The sequence below is a fragment of the Barbatula barbatula genome (assembly GCF_947034865.1).
Source record: "Barbatula barbatula genome assembly, chromosome: 3".
Classification (NCBI taxonomy): domain Eukaryota; kingdom Metazoa; phylum Chordata; class Actinopteri; order Cypriniformes; family Nemacheilidae; genus Barbatula; species Barbatula barbatula.
The window spans coordinates 15,183,350-15,205,816 of record NC_136764.1 but is presented as its reverse complement, the minus strand read 5'-3'; the positions used below and the strand labels follow the sequence as shown (position 1 = coordinate 15,205,816).

Genomic DNA, 22,467 nt, shown 5'->3' with positions numbered 1-22,467 from the left:
AATACAAAGTAATAACATCCTAAATATTAAGACCACCAGGGACGTGCACAGGAATTTTGAGGGGCAGTTGCTCTGACCTGAAAAAAGGGCAACCCCCCACCCCCCAAAAAAACCTCACAGGCTATATGAAGGACTGAGAATAACAGGGTCTTTATTAAAAATATATATAAAGAAGTAAAACACTGAAATACAGCACTCAATCACCTTAACTAGTACTAATAATAACACAGAAAAACATAACTCCCTGAAATATCTCTCCTGAATCTGCCTCTCTTCAGTGGGCATCTTGGCTTCAAACATTATCCAAAAGAGTGAAAGGATTTAGGCATTTAACCATTTAGAATAAAATAATTAATGTGATGCATTGCTTCCATCATTCATTCTTCTTGCTAAAACGAAATGTGAGAAACTAACTATCAGCAGACATGTAGCTTAGTTTTAACTAATGCGTACTTACCAAAAAATAGTAGCAGGCTGCTTGTCTGCAAGCTATCTGTCTTATTATTTAGGCTAAACGTGGCAAACTCAGCCTGGATTTTTGAAGATTTTAATTCATTTCACAAAACTTGATGATGATGATCGTTCGTTTGTTATACATCACAAACTCACCTTTTCTGACAACGTAATAGTGGCCATTTCCATAACACCAAAAAGGAGGACACTTTGCAGCATTAAGTGAGGCAAGAATAACTGCATAGGACTCTGGTGTACTCGCAACTACAATACAATTTTGTGCATCATATCGCCTACTCTGTTTTTTCAAAAATTGTCTGGCAATGAATATTTGACCTAAGCTTAAGGGAAGATGTACCTGCAGCTCGTCGGTTACTTTTGTTTTTCTGTGCTGGCATGTCCCATGTCCCTTGACTACAAACGTCCACTTCACAGCGACATCCATGAAAAGTGTCTCTACAGCCTTTTTACATAAAGTTGTGCTCTTTTGTCCATTCCAGATTAAAGCAAGTTACCGTTATGATGTGACGAAGCCAGCACGTGGACTCCACTTCCACGTCGTGGAGGCTTGTTTACGTTATTAACCAATGATATATCAGATATTTATTTGACACCTCTTTCAGCCAATCATTTTTTTGACTGAAGATCTTACGGCGTCAGACGCTATATGCTGCTGCGTCCCAATAAATGTTCTAAAGCGGGTTTTGTTTAGGCCGATTCAGGACAACACCAAAAACGAGTACAAATGAGTGTCCGGTTTGAGGCTGCCCCGGACGCGGGGGCTTAAAATCCGGACTGTCCGGCCGAAATCCAGACGTATGGCGTTGAGTCGTATCACCCGATAACCGCGACAATCTCCTTCTAGGGCCGCTCATGCAGGCTCAGCTCAGGTGCCGGTCACGTGCAGTGCTGAACCCATGTAAACAGCGTTCGCCCTTCCTCTTCTGACTTTCACTTTCGTTGCCCGAATACGGAGGTGAATGAGGCTTTTCGCGTTTTTTTATCTAGACTTATGTGAAATTCTGCATTCATTGTACATGATTTATTTATTTATTTTCATAGATAATAATTCTCATAGATCTCATCTAATTTAAAAGTTCATAGATCTCATCTAATTTATATTGTAGACTAGTTAACCGCAATCTTTCCTCAGATGAAAACCTGTCAGGAGACACCATAGAAAGAGAGGTGATTTCAGACACAATTTGCTCCTCTGAAATCCTGTTTTGTTTAGAAAGCAAAGCACCATAAGATCTTAGATATTTACCAACATCTTATTTTTAAAGTTCCCAATGCCTACCAAAGGCTCCTTCCTTTTGTGCCGAATCCCAATGTACAGAAATTATTTTTTTAAGTTTTAATTTAACTGGATCGTGCCTTAACTGAGAAATGTTCATTTTCCAAAAGGAACTACAATGTAGCGCTACAAAATATGAAAAAATAATATTTATAAAAATTGCCTTATGGTCTGTTAGGGGAGTAACAAGAATATTTACCAAAATATTCTCTTTTGAAATGTTACTTGAAACCAACCAAAAATCTATGCGAGACTGCTTGTCCATTTTTATTACTCCAGGTATAGGTAATCTGACTTGGGTGCATCTCCCTCCAAACTGTATTTTTGCATAAAGGTTTTTAAGGTATTACTGGATGATCCCGACTGTTTAGGAGGCCATCTGTCGACCATGTCATTTAAAGTAAAGTAAATCATCACCCACCAGTAAGAAGGCTTGTGGATACTTCTGAAACCAGACTAAAAATCTATCGGGACTCAAAAAGTGTGTCATTTTCTGTATTAAGGTTGTATCCATAAATATTAACCAATATGTTCCAAGAAATAAGTATAAAAAATGACCACAATATATCCAGGAAAATTTGTTCTTTAACGATGTTACCCCTGCACATCTCTCAGAACCATGCACTGCAACCAACAACGATTCAAATCTTAATTTCTCCTTCACTGTGAATAAACGCACAAGCACTCGCGAAGAAAGCCGTTTTCCCCGCATCCCGAGCCTGTTTCACCAATGGCCACAGCTGTGAGCGCCTTTCATGATCACCTTTTGAGAAGTCCTCCTTGAAGAGAAAACTGTTGGCTTTGAGAAAGGCAGAAGACTTAGCCTGCTTCCAGATTTCATCTCTTATTAGTCGCGATGTAAACTGAAGAATGATGGGTAGTGGACAGGAGTCAGCTGCGCTCTTCTTGCCCAGTCGATGCACAATGTCAATCGTTTCCGATAGCCACCCTGAATCTTAAGATAGAACAGCTTTGCAGATCCCAATGGCCTGCAGGCGCACATTTTCATCCTTATTTTTTTCACCGTACAGCCTTAGATTCCATCGTCTGGAGTAAGACTCCATTTCATCCACTCGCTGCTCAAGCATTTTGACTGGTTTTTACAGGGCAAGCATGCAACCCTCCATCTTGTTCTCCATCTCTTTAATTTCAGCAAAAGCAGTGTCGACTTTCTTACTCAGCTCAGTTGGGACAGAGTGCCGATAATATCAGCATTGGAGGAAGCAGTCATAACAGACTTTCGGGGTAACCGGTAACTTCGGAAATTCCTTCTCGTCCAAAATCATCTCTTCTAGGACGTTCCCTTCAGTACAGCTTTGACTGTAGTCGTGATCACAACCAAGTTGCATGCTGTCGCTAGTGCAGTCGCTAGTGCTGTCTTTCGAAGAAGAATTTAAATGTCGGTTTCTTTTTTCCCACCCATCCAAAATTACGTTAAAAATCACTTAAGATGGTAAGCTAACCAGACAGCACTATAAATCTGAGAGAGTAGTCTCTAAAACCAAATCAGGCTTACATATTTGACTTATGTGATGTAGAGCTCGACAAAAAGCGTCAGTTCAGGTGGCCATCTTGGTCCCTCCGTTGTCTTGCTGTTTGCTCGGATTGTTTGCAATGGCAAATGACTTCCTCAATCATCAACTTGCAGTGGGTCTGTGAATGGAGCACACATACTCATTTGTATTGCACGTGTGATGAACACGGACGTCCTTACTCCATGATGAGTATGCTATAGAACCTGTGCGGACGTGTTTGTGTGTGAGATGGACACCGACGCGGAGAGTTAAGTATACCTGGGGCTTTAGCGCTGTTTATGATATACAGGCTGTATGCTCTGATTAAACGGTGGAATATTCAAGCAAGTGAAGTTGTGTAGCCTGTTTTAGATGTATTTTAGGCTCGGCCTACCTGATTTTCGCTGGGCCCACCTACATCGTGATTCCTGGAACCACCGATTCAGACTGGATTAAATATCAAATTATTTTGTTTAAACGCAGCTAAAGTCAAAATGTTTTACATGAAAATCATCAAACTATAGTTTCATCGGACACTCGCGCTTGAACTGCAGTTAACTTCCGGTCTGTGTTTGTTTATCAGTTTTGCTAGTCTAATAACATAATTATTTATATTTAATTTATTTTATGTTAGTATATTTATTTATATTATTATTTTATCGTATAATAATTGTATTAAATAAACTATTAGTTGAATATTATTGTATGTTAATTTTATTAAATAAACAATTTTTTAAATGGGTCGTGTAGTTTCCATTTAAAAAACCATATATGACATCTAGCCATTGAGCTTGGTATCGGAGTCTAAATTCAAAATATTGAAGAGACAAGTTTAGCCAAATAACTGTTCTTTGTGGTTTATTAGAAAAAAAGCGATTGAGAAGTGTTAGTAAAAGCACTAATATAAAATTAAAAACATTTATCCCAAAGAGCCAAGAACAACGTTTGACTGCAGCTCTTCATAATCTTGATTGTTCATTAATATGTATTGTCCCCTGTTTTCTTTCAAAAAAATAAATTTACATTTACTCATTTGGCAAACACGACTTACAAGTAATTTTTTACAGTGACACATTACTGCAGAGCAATCAGGGGTAAGGTGCCTTGCTCAAGGGCACTTCAGTCATGACCTGCTGGCACTGAGATTCAAACCGGCACCTTCTGATCACAAGCCCAACGCTCTAACCACCAGATAATCCTCCTCAAGATAAATAGAAAAGGAACAAAATTATGCAAATCATTTTTTTAGTTCAAGCTAAATTAGGACAATTTATGTCTGTAAAGAGCTAAATACTTAATATCACATTCAGGTGTTAATTCTTGATTCCCTGGAAAACCTATAGATTCTCACTTTAACAGTCAATGTTTTAACAGTCAGTTTATGTTTTGTCTACTAGACTATGTCTACACAGAAGATAGTGAAGCATAGCCAATGTACCTCCTCTCAACAATTGTTAAATCCCAATTGCCATCTCTGTAAATCTATCACACAAATGCTTCTTTTTCATTATAGACATTTTGTTATCTTTTTACCTTATATTTCAATTGTGACAACCTTCCAAATGAACTGTATGTTTTTTATATCTAATTATGGTGGAATAGCCAATTCAATTTCTACCTCAGACTTCAGGGTGTGCTTACACAGAAACTGCAAGAGGAATTAAAAAAATCCTTCCCTGGAAGAATATTCACTGACAACTAGCCTGGCCTTCCCTGTTCCCATTTTACTATGGTAAAACATGTTTTTGTTGTCACTCTGCGTCCCTTACAGTAGGCTTAAGGCGATGTTCGATGTCTCATGTAAGTGAGATGTATGTACAAGGGGCACATTTTTGATTGATCGCTTTTTTGATATTGATTGAGATTCTCTCACTGCTGTGCTCAGTTCTCCATCTAAAGAACTGTAAGATAAATGAAAGATAAACATTGAGGTTGTTCAAAGATGACAAGAAAATAAGAGTCATTCATCAAACACGCAGCTGCTACATGACTTGTCAGGGGATGCGTGTCCCAGTGCTGTATAATACGGACAAGCAAACTGTAGTCACAGGACTAACTAGAAGTCATCGATGAGACGAAGGGCACTTTTATATAGTGATAATGCTCCAGAGGTCCACAAGTCTCACACCTAAGATTTAAATGCTACACCTCAAACTGACCTCCACAATCCATGTCATACAGTACATTCACAATATTACATAATGCAAACTAGCTTCTTCACAACATTGACACTTCACATTTAATGTTTGTTCTAGCTCTGTCCTTCATGACTTATCTAATATGTTCTGTAGGATCTTTGACTTTTTTTCTTTAAATAGGACTTACTCTACACTGTACAGAACAACCCTAGGGTTGAGGGCACAATGATGGCATAGCAGAATTGTCAAGGGGGACATAAAAATGTGTTACGGTAGTAACTCTACAGTTGGATCACCTACAATGGACACAAATGTACAGGATATTTTATGCCTCCCCTGTTGTAGATACAAGGTAGTACAGTACTACAAAATAAAATATGGCATAGCGATAAACATATACATGGCGATCCAGTATTTCCATTAGTCAAATAACTAATGAAAACAGATCACAAATTATTTTTAGCAGTACCCAACGCATAACCCATTACACATTTGCACATGATCTGCATAGATATATTAGTTGGGCTATGGTGCATTTTGTTTACACTTCGTGCATAGTGCATACTTTCTTTGCTATGTAAACATTTAGTTAAACATTAAATATGTAAGGAATAATCCAGGAGCTATAGTATAATTCAATTATTGCTGCTTTACAATTTTAAGTACAATTAAATTGGCTTTACAAGTAATTTCAACTTTTGTCAATGTATTAACATTACTGTATACTTCAACAAAATGGGATAAGCAATTTCAGCCTATTTTTATGATACATCATACATAAGCTACATCAACTCAACCACTTGCTAAATGTAAAAAAGTGAGTTTAAACTTAGAGTCAGCGCAAAAATGCTTTACAGTGTACCTCCTGTCTGCATTAATATATCTTTTTTTATGATTTCTCTCTGAAGGCTGTTGATACACTTAGTCTCTCTCTGTTGATAGTTTCCGTCTCTGAATGATCCTTTGAATAATGCACACCGAGGTGGTAATGCACCTACGATACTTGGGGTGTGTATTATTTTCTTCCAATTCAACAGAACAGAGTCAATTATACCATGGTTACCACAACCCAAGATGTTGTTCTGATGTTTTATCTCAAGACACTTGTAAGGTACTTGTCCGGGAATGCTATTGTTGTTAGGACTTTTCTTACACCTCTCATCTCCAGCATAGATTGAACCTGCATACACAGTTATCAGAGAGCGAAAGAGCGAGAAAGACAGACAGCGCACATGTACATGCGTTCCATACATTTCGTTTTGGTTATTTTCATGACTATCCCAGACTGAAATTATCTTTTGGCTGGCTGAACAGGAAAACATCTTAAAATTAAGCAATTTTTTTTTACTATCATTTTTCAAGATGCACATCATTAATGTTTTTTTCTACGGCATTTTAATAAAAGCAACTTAAATAACCAAAATTAACTAAGGCATCGAGCTTAGGCTAAGCCTTGTCTATGAAGCCAGGTCTTAGTATTTTATCTTTCACCCGCAGGTTGTCTCATGTTGATTGCTGTCACCTTTGAGTCAGTATATTTCTTCTGCGCCATCCAGTACAGCACGATTGCAAAATGTTCATGCTCTCCATAAATATGAATAGTTATTTCTTCTCAGAAAATTCAATTTGCGAGACATTTTGTTAGTTGTTAGATTTGTATTCAGTGGTGGACAGTAGGCAGTATAGTTCTAACTTGCCGCATTGATCTGGAACTATAGAAGTGACCGATCTGGAACTACTTCATGGGTGAGCGTTTTACTGAAAAATAATGCACATCTGTAGAATCTTCGACACCAATCAGAATGAAGCATTCAATAACCCGTGGTACAATAGATTTTTAATTAGGTAAAACTATTAAAACCTGAGCTTATTATCACCGGTTCTTGTCACAGAGTGTCGCTCCCTATTTGGGCGTGCTTGTGGGTTATCTACATTTAACATAACGAATATACGTGCGCAAAAGACACTAAATGTGTATAGCCCCTAAAGATGCTTAATTATGTTGCCTATATTAAACAAGCTTGGAAAGAGTACATCTACTGTATATGTATAACTTAAAATGTAATAACTTCGAGAATTTAATAAGATATTTTGAAACTAAACAAGGAGACATGATGTTGCAAGGTTCATTTAATCTAATATGAAAAACTGCTATTTCGAAATGTATAATTGTTTCTAATAATACTTACTCAATAAATAAGACTTTTTGATTCAGTGTCATTTTAGGGTTTGAGGTAAGCTCCAGCAGGATTTAGCCATTACTTGGTTTTATAAAGAGCACAAATTGCTTTTAGAGGTCAAATAAATTGAATTAAATGTATTGTTATTGCTTTTAAAATACAACAAGATTTCATATGCTCTTCCAACACAACATACCACACATACCACACTGTGACAGCACCAATGGAGCTATCACAGATTAGAAAGACTGCACTTTCAGGGCCCCTTTAATTCTCTACCTCTGTCTCTGTAATTGGTCTCACTGAGGTCACAAATCTCTCCATTCACAGGCAAAAAATAATGAACCAAATTCCTGGGTGAGAAAGTGGTGTTTCGCTCTGTAAGACATATCAAAAGTTCCCACCAGATGCAGGGTTCCATTAAAGAGATAACAAGATTCTTCTTCAGCACATTGCTAGAGGCAGTGTTTGTAATTAGACTGGATTATTTTAGCCCTGTGTTCCACTCAGCTCCATGTTAGGCCAGTACTCACTGAAGTATGCAACGGAATTTGGTTATAAAATCTTGCTTTCTTATAAAAGCTGGCTTTCTTAAAGGGACAGTTCACCCAAAAATAACAATTCTATCTTCACCTTTGAGTTGATCCAAATCTCTATAAATGTATTTGTTCTGATGAACACAAAGAAAGATATTTGGAAGAATGCTTGTAACCAAACAGTTCTTGGACCTCACTCTTTCTCAAATTACTTAATTTTTTTGTTCTATTGAAGACAAAATAAGATATTTTGAAGAATGCAGGACAGCAAACAGTTCTGGGGCAGTTTTGACAACCATTGCAATTGATCCACTATGACAGTCGATGGGGTCCAAGAACTGTTTGGTTTCAAGCCTTTTTTCCAAATATCTTTCTCTGTGTTCAACCAAACAAGTACATTTTTACAGGTTTGGGGCGAGTAATTCATGACAGAATTTAAATTTTTGGATAAAATATTGCTTTATACACTCACCTAAAGGATTATTAGGAACACCTGTTCAATTTCTCATTAATGCAATTATCGAATCAACCAATCACATGGCAGTTGCTTCAATGCATTTAGGGGTGTGGTCCTGGTCAATCTCCTGAACTCCAAACTGAATGTCAGAATGGGAAAGAAAGGTGATTTAAGCAATTTTGAGCGTGGCATGGTTGTTTGTGCCAGACGGGTCGGTCTGCTCAGTTACTGGGATTTTCACGCGCAATTATTTCTAGGGTTTACAAAGAATGGAGTGAAAAGGAAAAAACATCCAGTATGCGACAGTCCTGTGGGCGAAAATGCCTTGTTGATGCTAGAGGACAGAGGAGAATGGGCACACTGAATCAAGCTGATAGAAAAGCAACTTTGACTGAAATATCCACTCGTTATAACCGAGGTATGCAGCAAAGCATTCGTGAAGCCACAACAGGCTTTAGGCCCCTTAGTGCCAATTGGGCATCGTTTAAATGCCACGGCCTACCTGAGCCTCCCTTTATGACCACCATGTACCCATCCTCTGATGGCTACTTCCAGCAGGATAATGCACCATGTCACAAAGCTCAAATTATTTCAAATTGGTTTCTTGAACATGACAAGGAGTTCACTGTACTAAAATGGCCCCCAAAGTCACCAGATCTCAACCCAATAGAGCATCTTTGGGATGTGGTGGAACGGGAGCTTCGTGCCCTGGAGGTGCATCCCACATTCTCCATCAACTGCAAGATGCTATCCTATTAATATGGGCCAACATTTCTAAAGAATGCTTTAAGCACCTTGTTGAATCAATGCCACATAGAATTAAGGCAGTTCTGAAGGCGAAAGGAGGTCAAACACAGTATTAGTATGGTGTTCCTAATAATCCTTTAGGTGAGTGTATATGCTAAAGCAGGAAAGGCATTAAATGGAAGGTGTACCCAAGGTTGTCATTTGAAAGAAAATGCTCCTCTAATCCCAAGGTACCTCAACATTAGCACACACCTGAGGTCAGAGGTCATGTCATATTAAATGCCATATCAGAATATCGTTGGGTAAAATACGGACAAACTCAATCACTGATTTATATGAACCCAGAAAATGTACGGATTTGACCCAACTATTAAACAAGCATATCGTTGATGTTTTTTTCAGATATCATCACTATTGGTCACCCTTCATGTTTGTCCGTGCATTTTGCAAATATTTAATATTTATATAATAAAAGTTCTCTTTTTCAGTTCATGTAATGTTTTGGAGACACATAGATTTTGGCGCGTACAGTCCAACAGGGACAATGGTCATTTAAACTCAACGGTTGGGTTTGTCCATATTTGACCTATACACATTGATTGAAACTTAACAATTTTGTAAGTGTTGGGGGAACTGAGTATGAATTATATAAATGTTTGGAAGGATTCTATGGGGTCTTTTAGTCGTATCCTTGTAATGCCAAGTTACCATTGCAGACAACCAATTTATCAATGCCACTGTGCAGTTCGCAACCTATTATAGTTTGCAAGGACTTAGCCTTCCGAACTGTTTACTGTGCAAATCCTCATCTCAACAAGAGCCATGCCATTAATTCTCATGAACAAAAAGTCTGGAGGTCCTACAGTAAGATTCTGTATTACAGTAACACCTATTGGTCTGTAAGACCGTATAAGGTGGAGGGTATATGTGCTGAATTCAGTTCATCCAGACAAAGTTATAATCATCAAGGAATTCTGTGTCTGCCATTACAGAACAATTGTTTATTGAGTGGACATGTATTCAACTGTAATTAAAACCTTAAAAACTATTAGCAAAAGAACCGGCTAAATTAATAGAGTTTAATTAAATCGGTTCTCCCATTGTGCATTCAATATCATTTAGCAAGCCAAGCAAAAGTTAAATTCCACAGTCAGCCGGTTCTCCAATATGGCATTTTTTAGCTGTGTGGTCAGTATAGCAAAATGTTAATCCACACCATCTTTCAAGTTAAGCCTCTTGAATTAATAGGACTGTGCATGGTTATTAATTAAAACATACATAGAAGTTCTCTAGTTACATGTGTCCAAGCCTAATACAATTATTATTTATGAGGTGTCATTTTCATTCATTTCTCACTTTTGTGATTAATCCCTTTATTTTGGACTTTTCTGTGAAGAAAAGGCTACATTTGAAAAATTGAAATTACTGTAATTTACGAACAGTAAATCAAATATTTTATGAGTGGAATATAAATGGCAAGTGGCAATTGTAGAATTATAACAAAATACCCATAATAATTCTCTCCTTATTGATTATGTCCTTAATTCCACAGGTTTGCATGACAAGACAACACAATTTGACAGAAGCACCCTTGGCCAAAGACAAAACAGGTTATTTGCAATGTATATCTGGTGCACCAACAGGCCAGTGCTGTGTTTCCCGATAACGTTGTTTCTTAGCTGGCTACCAAGACTCTAAAGGTAGACTACACCTTCACTCAACTTTTCTAGGCGTGTTCCCTGAACTATACCTTTTAAGGTTACTTAATGTAAACCTTCTTAAGTGCACAGCTAGGTTGATATCCATGCCTCGAGAATCGATTGTTCTCTCTACCTTGCGTTATAGATTGGGTATTAAGAAAACAATGTTTATTTTAAAGAAGCGCTTTAGAAATAGTAGCACTTGCATTTATCATGGCTCACTGAAATAGTATAAAGAAAGAAATTTGAGTGTGTATGTGTGTGTGTATTATATAATTTAGCAAGTGTCCGATCCCGCACCCTCATGGCCATATACGTTTTCTGCGTTGACCAGCTACATTAACAGGCTGTTTGGTCTCGCTTGTTTTAATAGGGTCATTTATATTCTCATCATGTGTTAATGTTCTCCATCTGTGTTGAATCACATTATTGGCGTAAATCACTCATTTGTGTAAAGGGATAAGTGTCCCATCCAGAACGCCAATCACTCAAGGGACACCGCAATGGCATGGAAGCCTTGATGTGCCTCCACCACATGGTGCCTGGCGAAAGGCGTACGTATGTAATCGGTGGCATGACGAAGCTGCGTGTTTGTCACTGAGTGAACGCAACGTCACACCGATGTCTTTCTCAGCCCTGACAGCCCATATTCATCCCCAAACACCTCCAGAAAACTGCACAGCATAAAAACGAAGAGCGGCCATGTAGCAGCTGATTTTCGGGGCTGAGGGGGTAGCTCGAGTTTGTCTCGACGAAGTTGGGCAAACAATGCAAGAGCTACAGAGTGTGCTCGCGTTGCATGCTAAATTTGTGTAGAATTGTCTCTTTTGACAATTGTATTCATGAAAACAATTCAATAGCCTACACTAAGTGTATTAAACACGAGTATTTTAGTTAAAGTAAAAATGTAAATTGAATACTAAATAGAATTTTATATAAAATTATTATATACAATTTTATATCTGAATTAAACTACCATGTAGAAAAGCTCATTGTATGAACCATCAAAGGCGATAAGGTATAGCTAAGAGCACTCCAGACCAATCTTGATGTTCACAATGCACTAAGTCGGATCAACGTGCACAAGGCTGCTGGCCCAGATGGCATCCCTGGTCGCGTACTTCGGGCATTTTCAGAGCAGCTCGCTGGGGTCTTCACGGACATCTTCAACCTGTCCCTCGCCCAAGCAGTGGTTCCAGCATGTTTTAAATCCACCTCCATTGTGCCCATTCCAAAAAATTCAAACCCGACGTGCCTGAACGACTACCGCCCGGTAGCACTCACACCAATTGTCATGAAGTGCTTTGAGCGGCTGGTCCTGGCACACCTAAAGGACTCTCTACCACCCACACTGGACCCATACCAATTTGCCTATCGAAACAATAGGAGCACAGATGATGCAGTGTCCATGGCGCTGCACTCCGTGCTCACACATCTGGACAATAAGGACACTTATGCACGTATGCTGTTCGTAGACTTCAGCTCTGCTTTCAATACCGTCATCCCTTCCAAGCTAATCGTCAAACTTGGAAACCTAGGCATCAACAACCCTACCTGCAATTGGATTATGGACTTCCTGACGAACAGGCCTCAGCTTGTTAGGTTAGGCCCCATCTGCTCCACCACCACCACCCTCAACACTGGTGTACCACAGGGCTGCGTACTGAGCCCCTTTCTCTACTCCCTTTTCACACTCGACTGCAGGCCTATGAACGGATCTAACTCCTTCATCAAGTTTGCAGACGATACAACAGTGATTGGTCTCATCAGCAACAACGATGAGACTGCATACAGGGAGGAGGTCCGGCACCTGGCCATATGGTGCTCAGACAACAACCTGCTCCTTAACACCTCCAAGACAAAGGAGATCATCGTGGACTTCAGGAAGGCGAAAGGAGACACACACGACCCCATCCACATTAATGGAATGGCTGTTGAACGTGTTTCCAGTTTTAAGTTCCTGGGGACTCACATTTCGGAGGACCTGTCCTGGACCACCAACACCTCATGCCTGGTCAAGAAGGCTCACCAGCGTATCTTCTTTCTGAGGACACTGAAGAAGAACCAACTGTCTTTAACTATCCTGGTGAACTTCTATCGCTGCACGATAGAGAGCATCCTGACCAACTGTGTCACAGTCTGGTACGGGAACTGTTCTGTTGCTGAGCGCAAGGCACTGCAGCGGGTGGTGAAAACAGCCCAGCACATCACAGGGACTACACTTTCTGCCATTGAGGACATCCAGAAGAAACGCTGTCTGCGTCGAGCTCGCAGCATTCTCAAGGACTCCTCTCACCCCGCTCATAGACTGTTTACTCTCCTGCCTTCTGGTAGGCGCTTCCGGTGCCTCCGGACAAGAACCAGCAGACTAAGAAACAGCTTTTTTCCCAGAGCTGTTTCATTATTGAACTCTGCCCCCCACTGATTCCACTACCTCTCATACCTTTAACTCTAATGCTGCTACAACATTGTTTACATTGCACTACAGGGCTGCATGCATGACTGAACTGTACACACCAGTAATTCATGTTATCTGCTCTACCGGACTGTTTACACACACACAGCATCATTTGCACTCTATACTGCTCACTTGCACACCAGGAATATTTAACTGAATGCTCATTTGCACTAATGGACCACTTCCATAACTGCATTAACCTATCTACTGCACTGTAATTCTATTAACTGCATCTAGTCATCTACTGCACTGTAACTTCAATAACTGCATTAACTAACCAACTGCACGGTAACTCTATTAACTGCATCTACTCGACAATTGCACTTCAACTTCAATAACTGCATTAACTAATCAACTGCACTGTAACTCTATTAACTGCATCTACTCATCAATTGCACTGTAACTTCAGTAACTGCATTATTTAATCTACTGCTCTGTAACCTTATTTACTGCATTAACTCATCTTCTGGACTGCAACCTATTAACTGCATTAACTCATATACTGCACCGTAACTTCAACAACTGCATTAACTCACCTATTGCACTGCAACTTTAATAGCCAATGTCAATAATTTATGCATACCCAAGTCACTTGCACTATTTTAGTCTAAATTATTATCTGTTCATATCCACCTGTACATTAATGTTCATAGTATATAGTCATCTGTATATATTGTTCATAGTATATACCTACTGTCATATTTTCATAGAATACACCTACTGCTAAATATTTTTATAGTCCATGCCCACTGTATTATATTCTCACTATTGTATTCTGTATTTATTCTAACTGTATATCCTGCACTTGCTAACTGCACTTCTTGTTAGACCTAAACTACATTTCGTTACACTGTACTTGTATATGTGTAATGACAATAAAGTTGAATCTAATCTAATGTAATCTAATCTAATCTTACGAAAGTATGACACAGGTATACTTAACTAAGAAGGTTTCAGTATTTTCTGCTTAAATACCTTTGAGAGGAATAGAGAAGAGGGTACATTTGCAAATCAGCAGAAAATCCTGCATTAAATTCAGACCAATGATAAATGAAAGTAAAGTAAGTCAACCGTATTATCTATTATAGCAGTATTTATATATTTATGCTTAATAAGCTTGATAGGAGTCATGGCACATATTTTAAACTGGCACAAATGTCATAGATTCTTTGCCAACTTCATTAAAATACTGTTTAGTCTGCTATTGTGCTACTATTGTGTAAATAAATGTGTTAGCTACTGTTTCTGCTGTTTTACATAAACTTCTTAGGGTAAGTTCAATGATCAATTTATTAATAACACAAAACCTAATGTAAGAAAACCTCTAAACAAATGCTGCCACCATCTGGTTGCTTTATACCAGACCTCTTTCAATGTAACTAAATGTAAAGTTACATTACCATAAGAATTGGTAATGTATGGAATTAAGACCAAAGAAGTAGGCCTATGCATAGGGCAGTGAAATTCGCAATATGTTCATTTTTATAAAGGTACTTAATCAGTAAATAAATAAGGCAAACACATGCATGTTTTAATTCAATTATTCCGTGAGGAAACTTTGCATAGAGGTTGTATAGGCTATCATTATTAATCAAAGCATTTTATCTCATTATTCTCACGTCTTCGTATTTTATCCATGGTAATTGTTTTCAGTTCAGTAACTACACTCCTTTTAGTGGACCAGAACATTTCACATGTTTACCTTTGATGGAAGTTAGTATAGAAATTGAGCAAATGTATTTTAATATTCACTTATGTGTGCAGAATATTAAAGGAATTAGCACATTTGAAGATATACAGCAAGTTACTGAAATAAATATGGACTATGACTTCTGGCCTAATATTTGCATATGATATAACGGTTTATTTTAATACATGTCAATAAAAGGTGTACATTATAGCTGACACACAATTTTGTATGATCTTTATTAAAACCCGTTAACTGTCACTGTTCCATATATGGAACACCTGAGTTTGCTTAAATATTGTGCATGGAATTTCTAGTCGAATCATGACAAACTATATATTTTTGGAAAGGTCTAAGACTCTAGAATACATTTCTTTTTGGTGTTTTTTGAAATAATTTATTCAGGAAGAGTAATTGTTTCTTTTTTACGAAGAGTGTGCTTAGATTTGTTAATGTCCTTTCACTTGTCACCGTTCCGTATACGGAACACCCATGTTTGCTTCCATATTTTTGTGATAATTCTGATCTTCTTATGACAAACTACATATCGTCGGAAAGGTCTGAGACTCTACAATACATATTTTATGATATTTTTATAAAATAAAGTATGTAGGAAATGAAATTGATGCATAAAGGACGAGAGTGTGTATCAAAAATAAATACATTCCGTGGAACACCTACATTTACATCAATACTGTGCATGTAAATTCTTATCTTATCATTACAAACTTTATATTGTTGGAAAAGCAAAATAAACTAGATTATACATTTGATCAGTGTTTAGAAGAACAATCTATTTAGGAAGATAAATGGATACATAAATGATAATTGATTCATAAATTAGTGTGCATCAAAAGCATATTATACAAAAATATTCATTTTTTTTTGTTTTTATGTTGTTTCTGTGCTTTTGTAGTTTTTAATTGTGTCTGGTATGTGGAAGAGTAAAAAAAAGCATCTCAATGTCCTTTGTGGTCAAATATTAGTTCAAGTGTTAAAACCAATGGAAGTCTATGGGCCCCCTAAAGGATTTAGGTGGTATGGCGGCTAAAAAACTTTACAGACCCCTCAAAATTTTATGTATCATGACCAAACTTGATACAACACTTGTTGACCCTTGGGACTTTGACCTTCAAAAAAAAAATCTGATTTGAATTTTTTTAATTGTCTTTTTTATAATTTTTTATACCCTAAACCTTTTATTTATTTATTTTTATAATAAACATAACAAAATCCCTTTCCAAAAATACATTATTTGGTGTGATATTTTTTTTAGGACTAATCTTCTAATTGTCTTCTTTCAAACAAGACCAACTGTAGGTCTTTATTCCAAAGATTTCATGAGTTACAGCCATTTTAGTTCCAACAGTGCGTTTTCATGTAAATGCTCAAAAAGGGCCCTGACGTGGAAAAGGTTAACTAACTGCAGATTTAAACTTTAAACACATTTATTATCACCTAAACAAAATTGTAACTTTGTGCAGACATGGTTTTATCTGGCATAAGCTGTGCTACTCATTTCACAGACATTACATTACATTCAGCATCTTAACAGCTTGAAGCAAAGCAGTTAAGCCATCTGCTGTGAGACCACTGCCCTTTTAATTTAACAGCCATAAATAAATGTAGACTGGCAAACTAAATATAGTGCAGGAAAGCCCCAATGTCAGTTCTATCTCCGACAAAGTCAGTTGCTCACTGGCTGTACTGCCTTTTTATTTTTGGGGAAACACATCTACACCAGGTAAGACTGTGATTGATTTTAACAAACTGTTCAATTTCACAGTAAAGTTGCAATGTGAGATTATGCCAAGTTAGTTTGACGTGTGAATAAACATGTCAATGACAATGTCAACATTTTCAAAGTCAAACAGATCAAGCAGTGTAAGTGGGAGGTTATTAGCTAATATTGCATTAGAAATGGTTTCGGTGGTTAGACTTTACTGAATATTTTCAAAGAAGTTTTGCTTCTCAGTTCACTTTATGGTGTAGTCAAGACTCAAGCATGAACATAATACACAGTGTTAATGTAATGCGGCAGTGTAGAAATGACAATCAAAATGAACCCTCCTTTAGGTCATTTGATTGACACCAAGATGAACCTACTGTGGAATTTGTTATTTGGAATTCTTCTCATTGGACAACTTGGTCAAGGTCAAATTGAAGACCTTCTAGAGGAGAAACTAAAGGAGCCAGTAGAGAATGAAGCGACTGAAAACGGAGAAGATGCTTTGACGGAGGTAACAGAGGAAGAGGTTGAGGTTGAAGAGCCTGAGGGCCCCGGAGCAGATGTCAGTCAACCTGATGACAGACAGCCGTGTGGCATGTGGATGGGAGGTGTTCCTGGCACACCTGGGCACAGTGGGCAACCTGGGAGAGATGGCAAAGATGGGAGAGATGGACCAAGGGGCGAAAAAGGAGATAAAGGTCTGCTGTGTTTAGAGGCTGATGCTTTGCTATCTTGATAAGTTAGATATTACCTACAAATTCACTTATCACTAAGATTCTGTTTTCTGTAGGTGAACCAGGTAAGAAAGGTGATCCAGGAGAGAAGGGGGACGGAGGCCCTGCCGGACCAAGAGGCTTTCCTGGAAATCCTGGTCTGAAAGGAGCCCGTGGTGAAAGTGCTCTGTCCTATCAATCGGCCTTCAGTGTAGGTCTGAGAGAACTTGTTCCCACCACCAATGTGCCAATTCGCTTCAACAAGTTTTTTTATAATGACCAGCACCACTACGATGATGTTTCTGGCAAATTCCTCTGCGTTTTGCCAGGAGTGTATTTCTTCACATATCATCTGACGGTTTACACCAAAGATGCTAAGGTCAGTCTTTACAAGAATGACAAGGCCATCATGTTCACCTATGACCAGTATCAGGAATCCAATGTGGATCAGGCATCGGGTTCTGTTATCTTGAGATTGGTGGCAGGAGATGAGGTGTGGTTGCAGGTGTATGGAGACGAGACGTTTGGTGGAGTCTATGCAGATAACACCAATGATTCCACCTTCTCTGGTTTCCTCCTATATCCTGACATTCCTATTCCCTCTCAGAGACATTAAAAATACCCTGAATAATTCAATTTGGCCATTTTTCGTTTAGGGAAGATGTAGTTCATTCTTTCTCCAAACTGTAATTATGAGATTCAACACCCTTTCTGCTTGACATTATGTTTAGCCAGCATAGATGTCCTTTTTGATAATCAAGCATCGCGATAGTTCAGGCAGGTCACGTCAGTTTAGATTGATCTGACAGTCAGCTGTTCCGACATGCACCAATCCTAATCCGACACACACCACAGCGCAGCATTTAAATTCCCATTCATTCCGCATCACAGCCTGGCAGTAACTACAGTTTCTCCCACCCTCCATCCCCAACTTCACCTCATTTACAAATCAAATCTGTGCTTCAGTGATTACGCGTTCGTGTATCACATGTATGTATTTCATGGTTCTGTTCGATACTCATGGGGGGTTTCGACTCTCGGATCTCCCCGCCCCGTCCAGGAATTCGTGCCGGACGAGCGCGCGGAGTCTGCCCAGAACAGAACCATAACCCTAACACCAAATAGATGCTTTACTATTCAATAAAATATGTTTTCAAACGTAAGTGGTCCTGACTGAATTGTGTTATATGCATTTTCAGAAATTTCATAAAAGCATTATTTTAAGCACTTTGCTTTTCCATTGTAACTAGTGGCAAATTACCCTGAAATTGTTGATGATTGTTGCAGCCTCAGGCTAAAAGATATTCACAGAGTTCTTCAGGATCTCTAACAAATTACTGTTAAAGATGGTTTCCAAGCCAAATGATTGAGAAGGTTTTATAGGAAATGCAACCAGTTAGTTGATATTAACTTTGCAGTATGGTGCACACATTTTTTTTGTGTTTTTGAGTTGAATATTTTAGCCTGAAAGTCAAAATTGTGATATTGCTATATTGCATTGTGAGCTAGTCAATATAATATGTGACCAGATCCCTATAAAGATGGCTTGTTATGCTCCATTGTAGGCCTATTAGACAGAATTTGGAGGCACAGAACCTGATTAATTAAGCAGTGCTCTTCAGGTTTTTTTTTAGGTGTAAGTTATACAAACATAGCTAGGTTTATACACAGTGTTCAGTCCAATCTACGCCAGTTTGCATTCAAGAAGGATGTGTGTAGGAATATTTCACTGGCAAGTCTCCAGCCTCAGCAGTTGCTGCGTGCATGGTATAAATGTTTGTGTGTGTATTTTTGGTATAATCATTAAGGGCACAGAAGGAGCTAAACATGTATCTAAACATGCCCCTGCCTCTGACATAATGGAAACTTAGTTTTACTAATCGATATAGAATTTTTTGAAAGTCAAGGATTAATCTGGTATGAATTGTTTGCATAAAACAAAATATTGTACTGTTAATATGCACTGTTTATGGCAGAAGACCGATTCGGAATGTATTAATAAATGATATATTATATGCAGTATCACCTTTTGTTCGGCACATGTTAATGCACTGCATGATGATGTCGCACTCTCACGTATTAGTGTAATGTGAGCAGGGCTAGTGGAGACCTCATGTCTGGTCTGGTGTGATCTGTGACCTTTCACCTCGTCATGCTCACAGTCAAGTTAGCCCTCTTACTTTCTCTGTAATACATAACAGAAAACATTGTATGAAACCATAGCCAAACACACAAACTATAACATAATGTAGGATTTGAAAAGAAATATGTCCAGTATATATCACTGTCATGAGTCATACATAACTGAAGATGGCAGCAAAATTCTGCTTTGAAGGAGCAATTCAAAGGCTTTTGTATTATACTGTCCACTTATAGGGGTCAGTGTTTGTCTGGTTACCATTATTCCCCACTGAAAAATAGGCCTACTACACCATTCTGGTAAAAGTAAAACTTATTTTACTACCATTTAAAAGTTCCTTAGTATTTGAATGAAGCTTGACAGCCTTTTTGTGTGTTTACGTCAGTGTGTCTCCGCCGCGGCAGTTTTTTGCAACTTCCAAGTTGGTCTAAATATGACATAAATTGATAAAAGAATTATACAAAACAAGCACTAAAATAAGCTAAAACAACAAAAAATGAAGAAATAATGTTTGGCTGTTAAGATATACAGAACAAGCACTAGACTAAGACAACACATTTGTTAATGTTTAGTTATTTTCATAATGTACATACAATATTTCTAGTCATGCCAAGCTTAGAATGTTTTATTATAAATTGTGAGTCGGTATTAGGAGGCTGTGTGTGGGTAATCCTAAATAAGGACCACCCCTTTCTACAGGTGTCCTCACCCATGTTAGCAGGACAGAGGCCAGCTAAGCCTGTACGGCTGTGTGCTGTCGTGTGAAGCTGTTCCAGAGCCGAGCAGTCACTCATCGGGTCCCTTTCTCCAGCCCCCGGCTCTCACTCCTGACATTATCACTGCGGCCCCTGTCCTGACACGCTCTCCCCTCATCTCACTTATGACTCTGATTTCAGGATTTCAGCTGAAGAGCAGAGGTGCAGAAAACAGCAACATAAAAGACCAGCAGAATACAAATAATACAAAACAACTAATCTTGATTGTTCATTGACAGTTTTGACCATAGAGTGAGTGAATTATTAAATTGTGTAGATAATCCCAATATTATCCTTAGGACTTCCTTCTGTGAAACAAAATGTTTTAAATCCTCAAAATGCATACATCGAAAACATATAGTGACAAAGTGGTTAACAAACTCGAAAAAAGGACCAAGCATGACTATGAAAATGCAATAAAAGAATGACTTGCATTATTTTATTTAAAACCTTAAACTTTTTTAAACCAACTGATAGCTTGGCGAACACAATGGCCTTAATTTATTTAACTCTCAAAAAGCCACTTGACATCATGGACCATTGATGATGACATCATCAGGCATATGACATTTACAGTAAACTTAAATACACTATAAGGTATCTTTGGATAAAAGTGTCTGCTAAATGAATAAATGCAAACATAGATGTTTATTCATTTAGCAGACACATATATAGTATAGTATGTAGCCAATGTAGCAAATTCAATGCATTTGATATAATGCATACTTTCATACTTTAATGGTTGTAATGCACCGGTTGAATTCATAGGTCTGTTGCTAAATAATTAAACTCTATTGAAATAATAAATGAACATTATCAGAGTGCTGATAATATCACTTTTGACACACAGCATTCACTTTTGACACCTACAAGATAGTGATCCACTGCTCACAATGTGACCATATGAACTCAATAGATGTTAAAAGTGTTGCGTGGGGTCGGGAGCCTCGGTGCATTTAATATTAAGATAAGAGACGGCCTATCTTGTCCATAAATCTTGGATTATAATTTGGGTGGATTTGAGAGATTATGAGGAACCAAAGTCCCTTTTAACTGCATTTCATTTGCTTTATGGTAAACATCCAACATGTGTTAGCTCTCTCAGACTGCCCAAATTATTACAGGGAATCCTTGACAATGACAGACTCCAACTACTTACCTTAAACACTCAAATGTCACTTAATAGGTTTTCTAAGCAATTTTCAAAACCACTGTGTTGATAGAGTAATATTTCTCATCCCTATTTGGAAAGCATGAAGCCATCAAATCAATGTAATACTCAAAAATTATTTTGACATTTCAGGGCCCAAACAACCAGTTGAGAATAATTCAAGATCTTTCCACACGTCTGCTTGTCATTGTATTTAGAAGGATAAACACCAGCCTCTGTTTACTGAATCAGCCCTTTTTGGTAGGTATAAATAGACGGTTTAGATTTGCATACTTGACTGCAGAACCTCATTGGCAGAAAAGTAAAATATAAAAAGGACACATGCCTCTCTGACCACAGTTATCCCAGAACCTGCTGATTTATGGCATATTCTATTTATACTGTTAGTGGTCTTCTGTGCATTTTGATGTTATTTCCATAGAATATTAACAGCTTATGGGTACATTTAGCACAATGGCTCTGTTTATAAAACACCAAATGGCAGGTAAATCATAACTTGAAAGGACTTAGCCTCAGTCGTAGAGTTCACTGGGGCCTCTGCCCCAGACACATCCGAGAAAAGGTGTATTTGTAGCCTTCGGGTTGGGACAAACATGCTGAGACCTAAAATGTGACCGATACCCATGACCCTCATTTTCTTTTACTGGATGATGTTGAAGATTCAATATTATTAAAACAATAGTTTTTCTGCTTGTTGCTACTGGATTAAGAAAGACAAACGGATTCTGTTGAACAAAAAGAAAGATATTTGGAAGAATGTTAGCAACTGAGATTTCTGGGGCAACATTGACT

The 22,467-nt window shown here is 38.0% G+C and overlaps 1 protein-coding gene across 1 annotated transcript; it reads left to right on the top strand.

The window, feature by feature from the left end:
* Positions 1-16,824: 16,824 nt before the first annotated feature.
* adipoqb (adiponectin, C1Q and collagen domain containing, b) lies at positions 16,825-19,630 on the top strand. The gene is made up of 3 exons (XM_079453550.1): positions 16,825-16,911; positions 17,244-17,594; positions 17,687-19,630. The coding sequence occupies exons 2-3, from the start codon at positions 17,264-17,266 to the stop codon at positions 18,223-18,225; spliced, it is 870 nt and encodes a 289-aa protein (XP_079309676.1). The 5' UTR covers positions 16,825-16,911; positions 17,244-17,263; the 3' UTR covers positions 18,226-19,630.
* Positions 19,631-22,467: the final 2,837 nt, after the last annotated feature.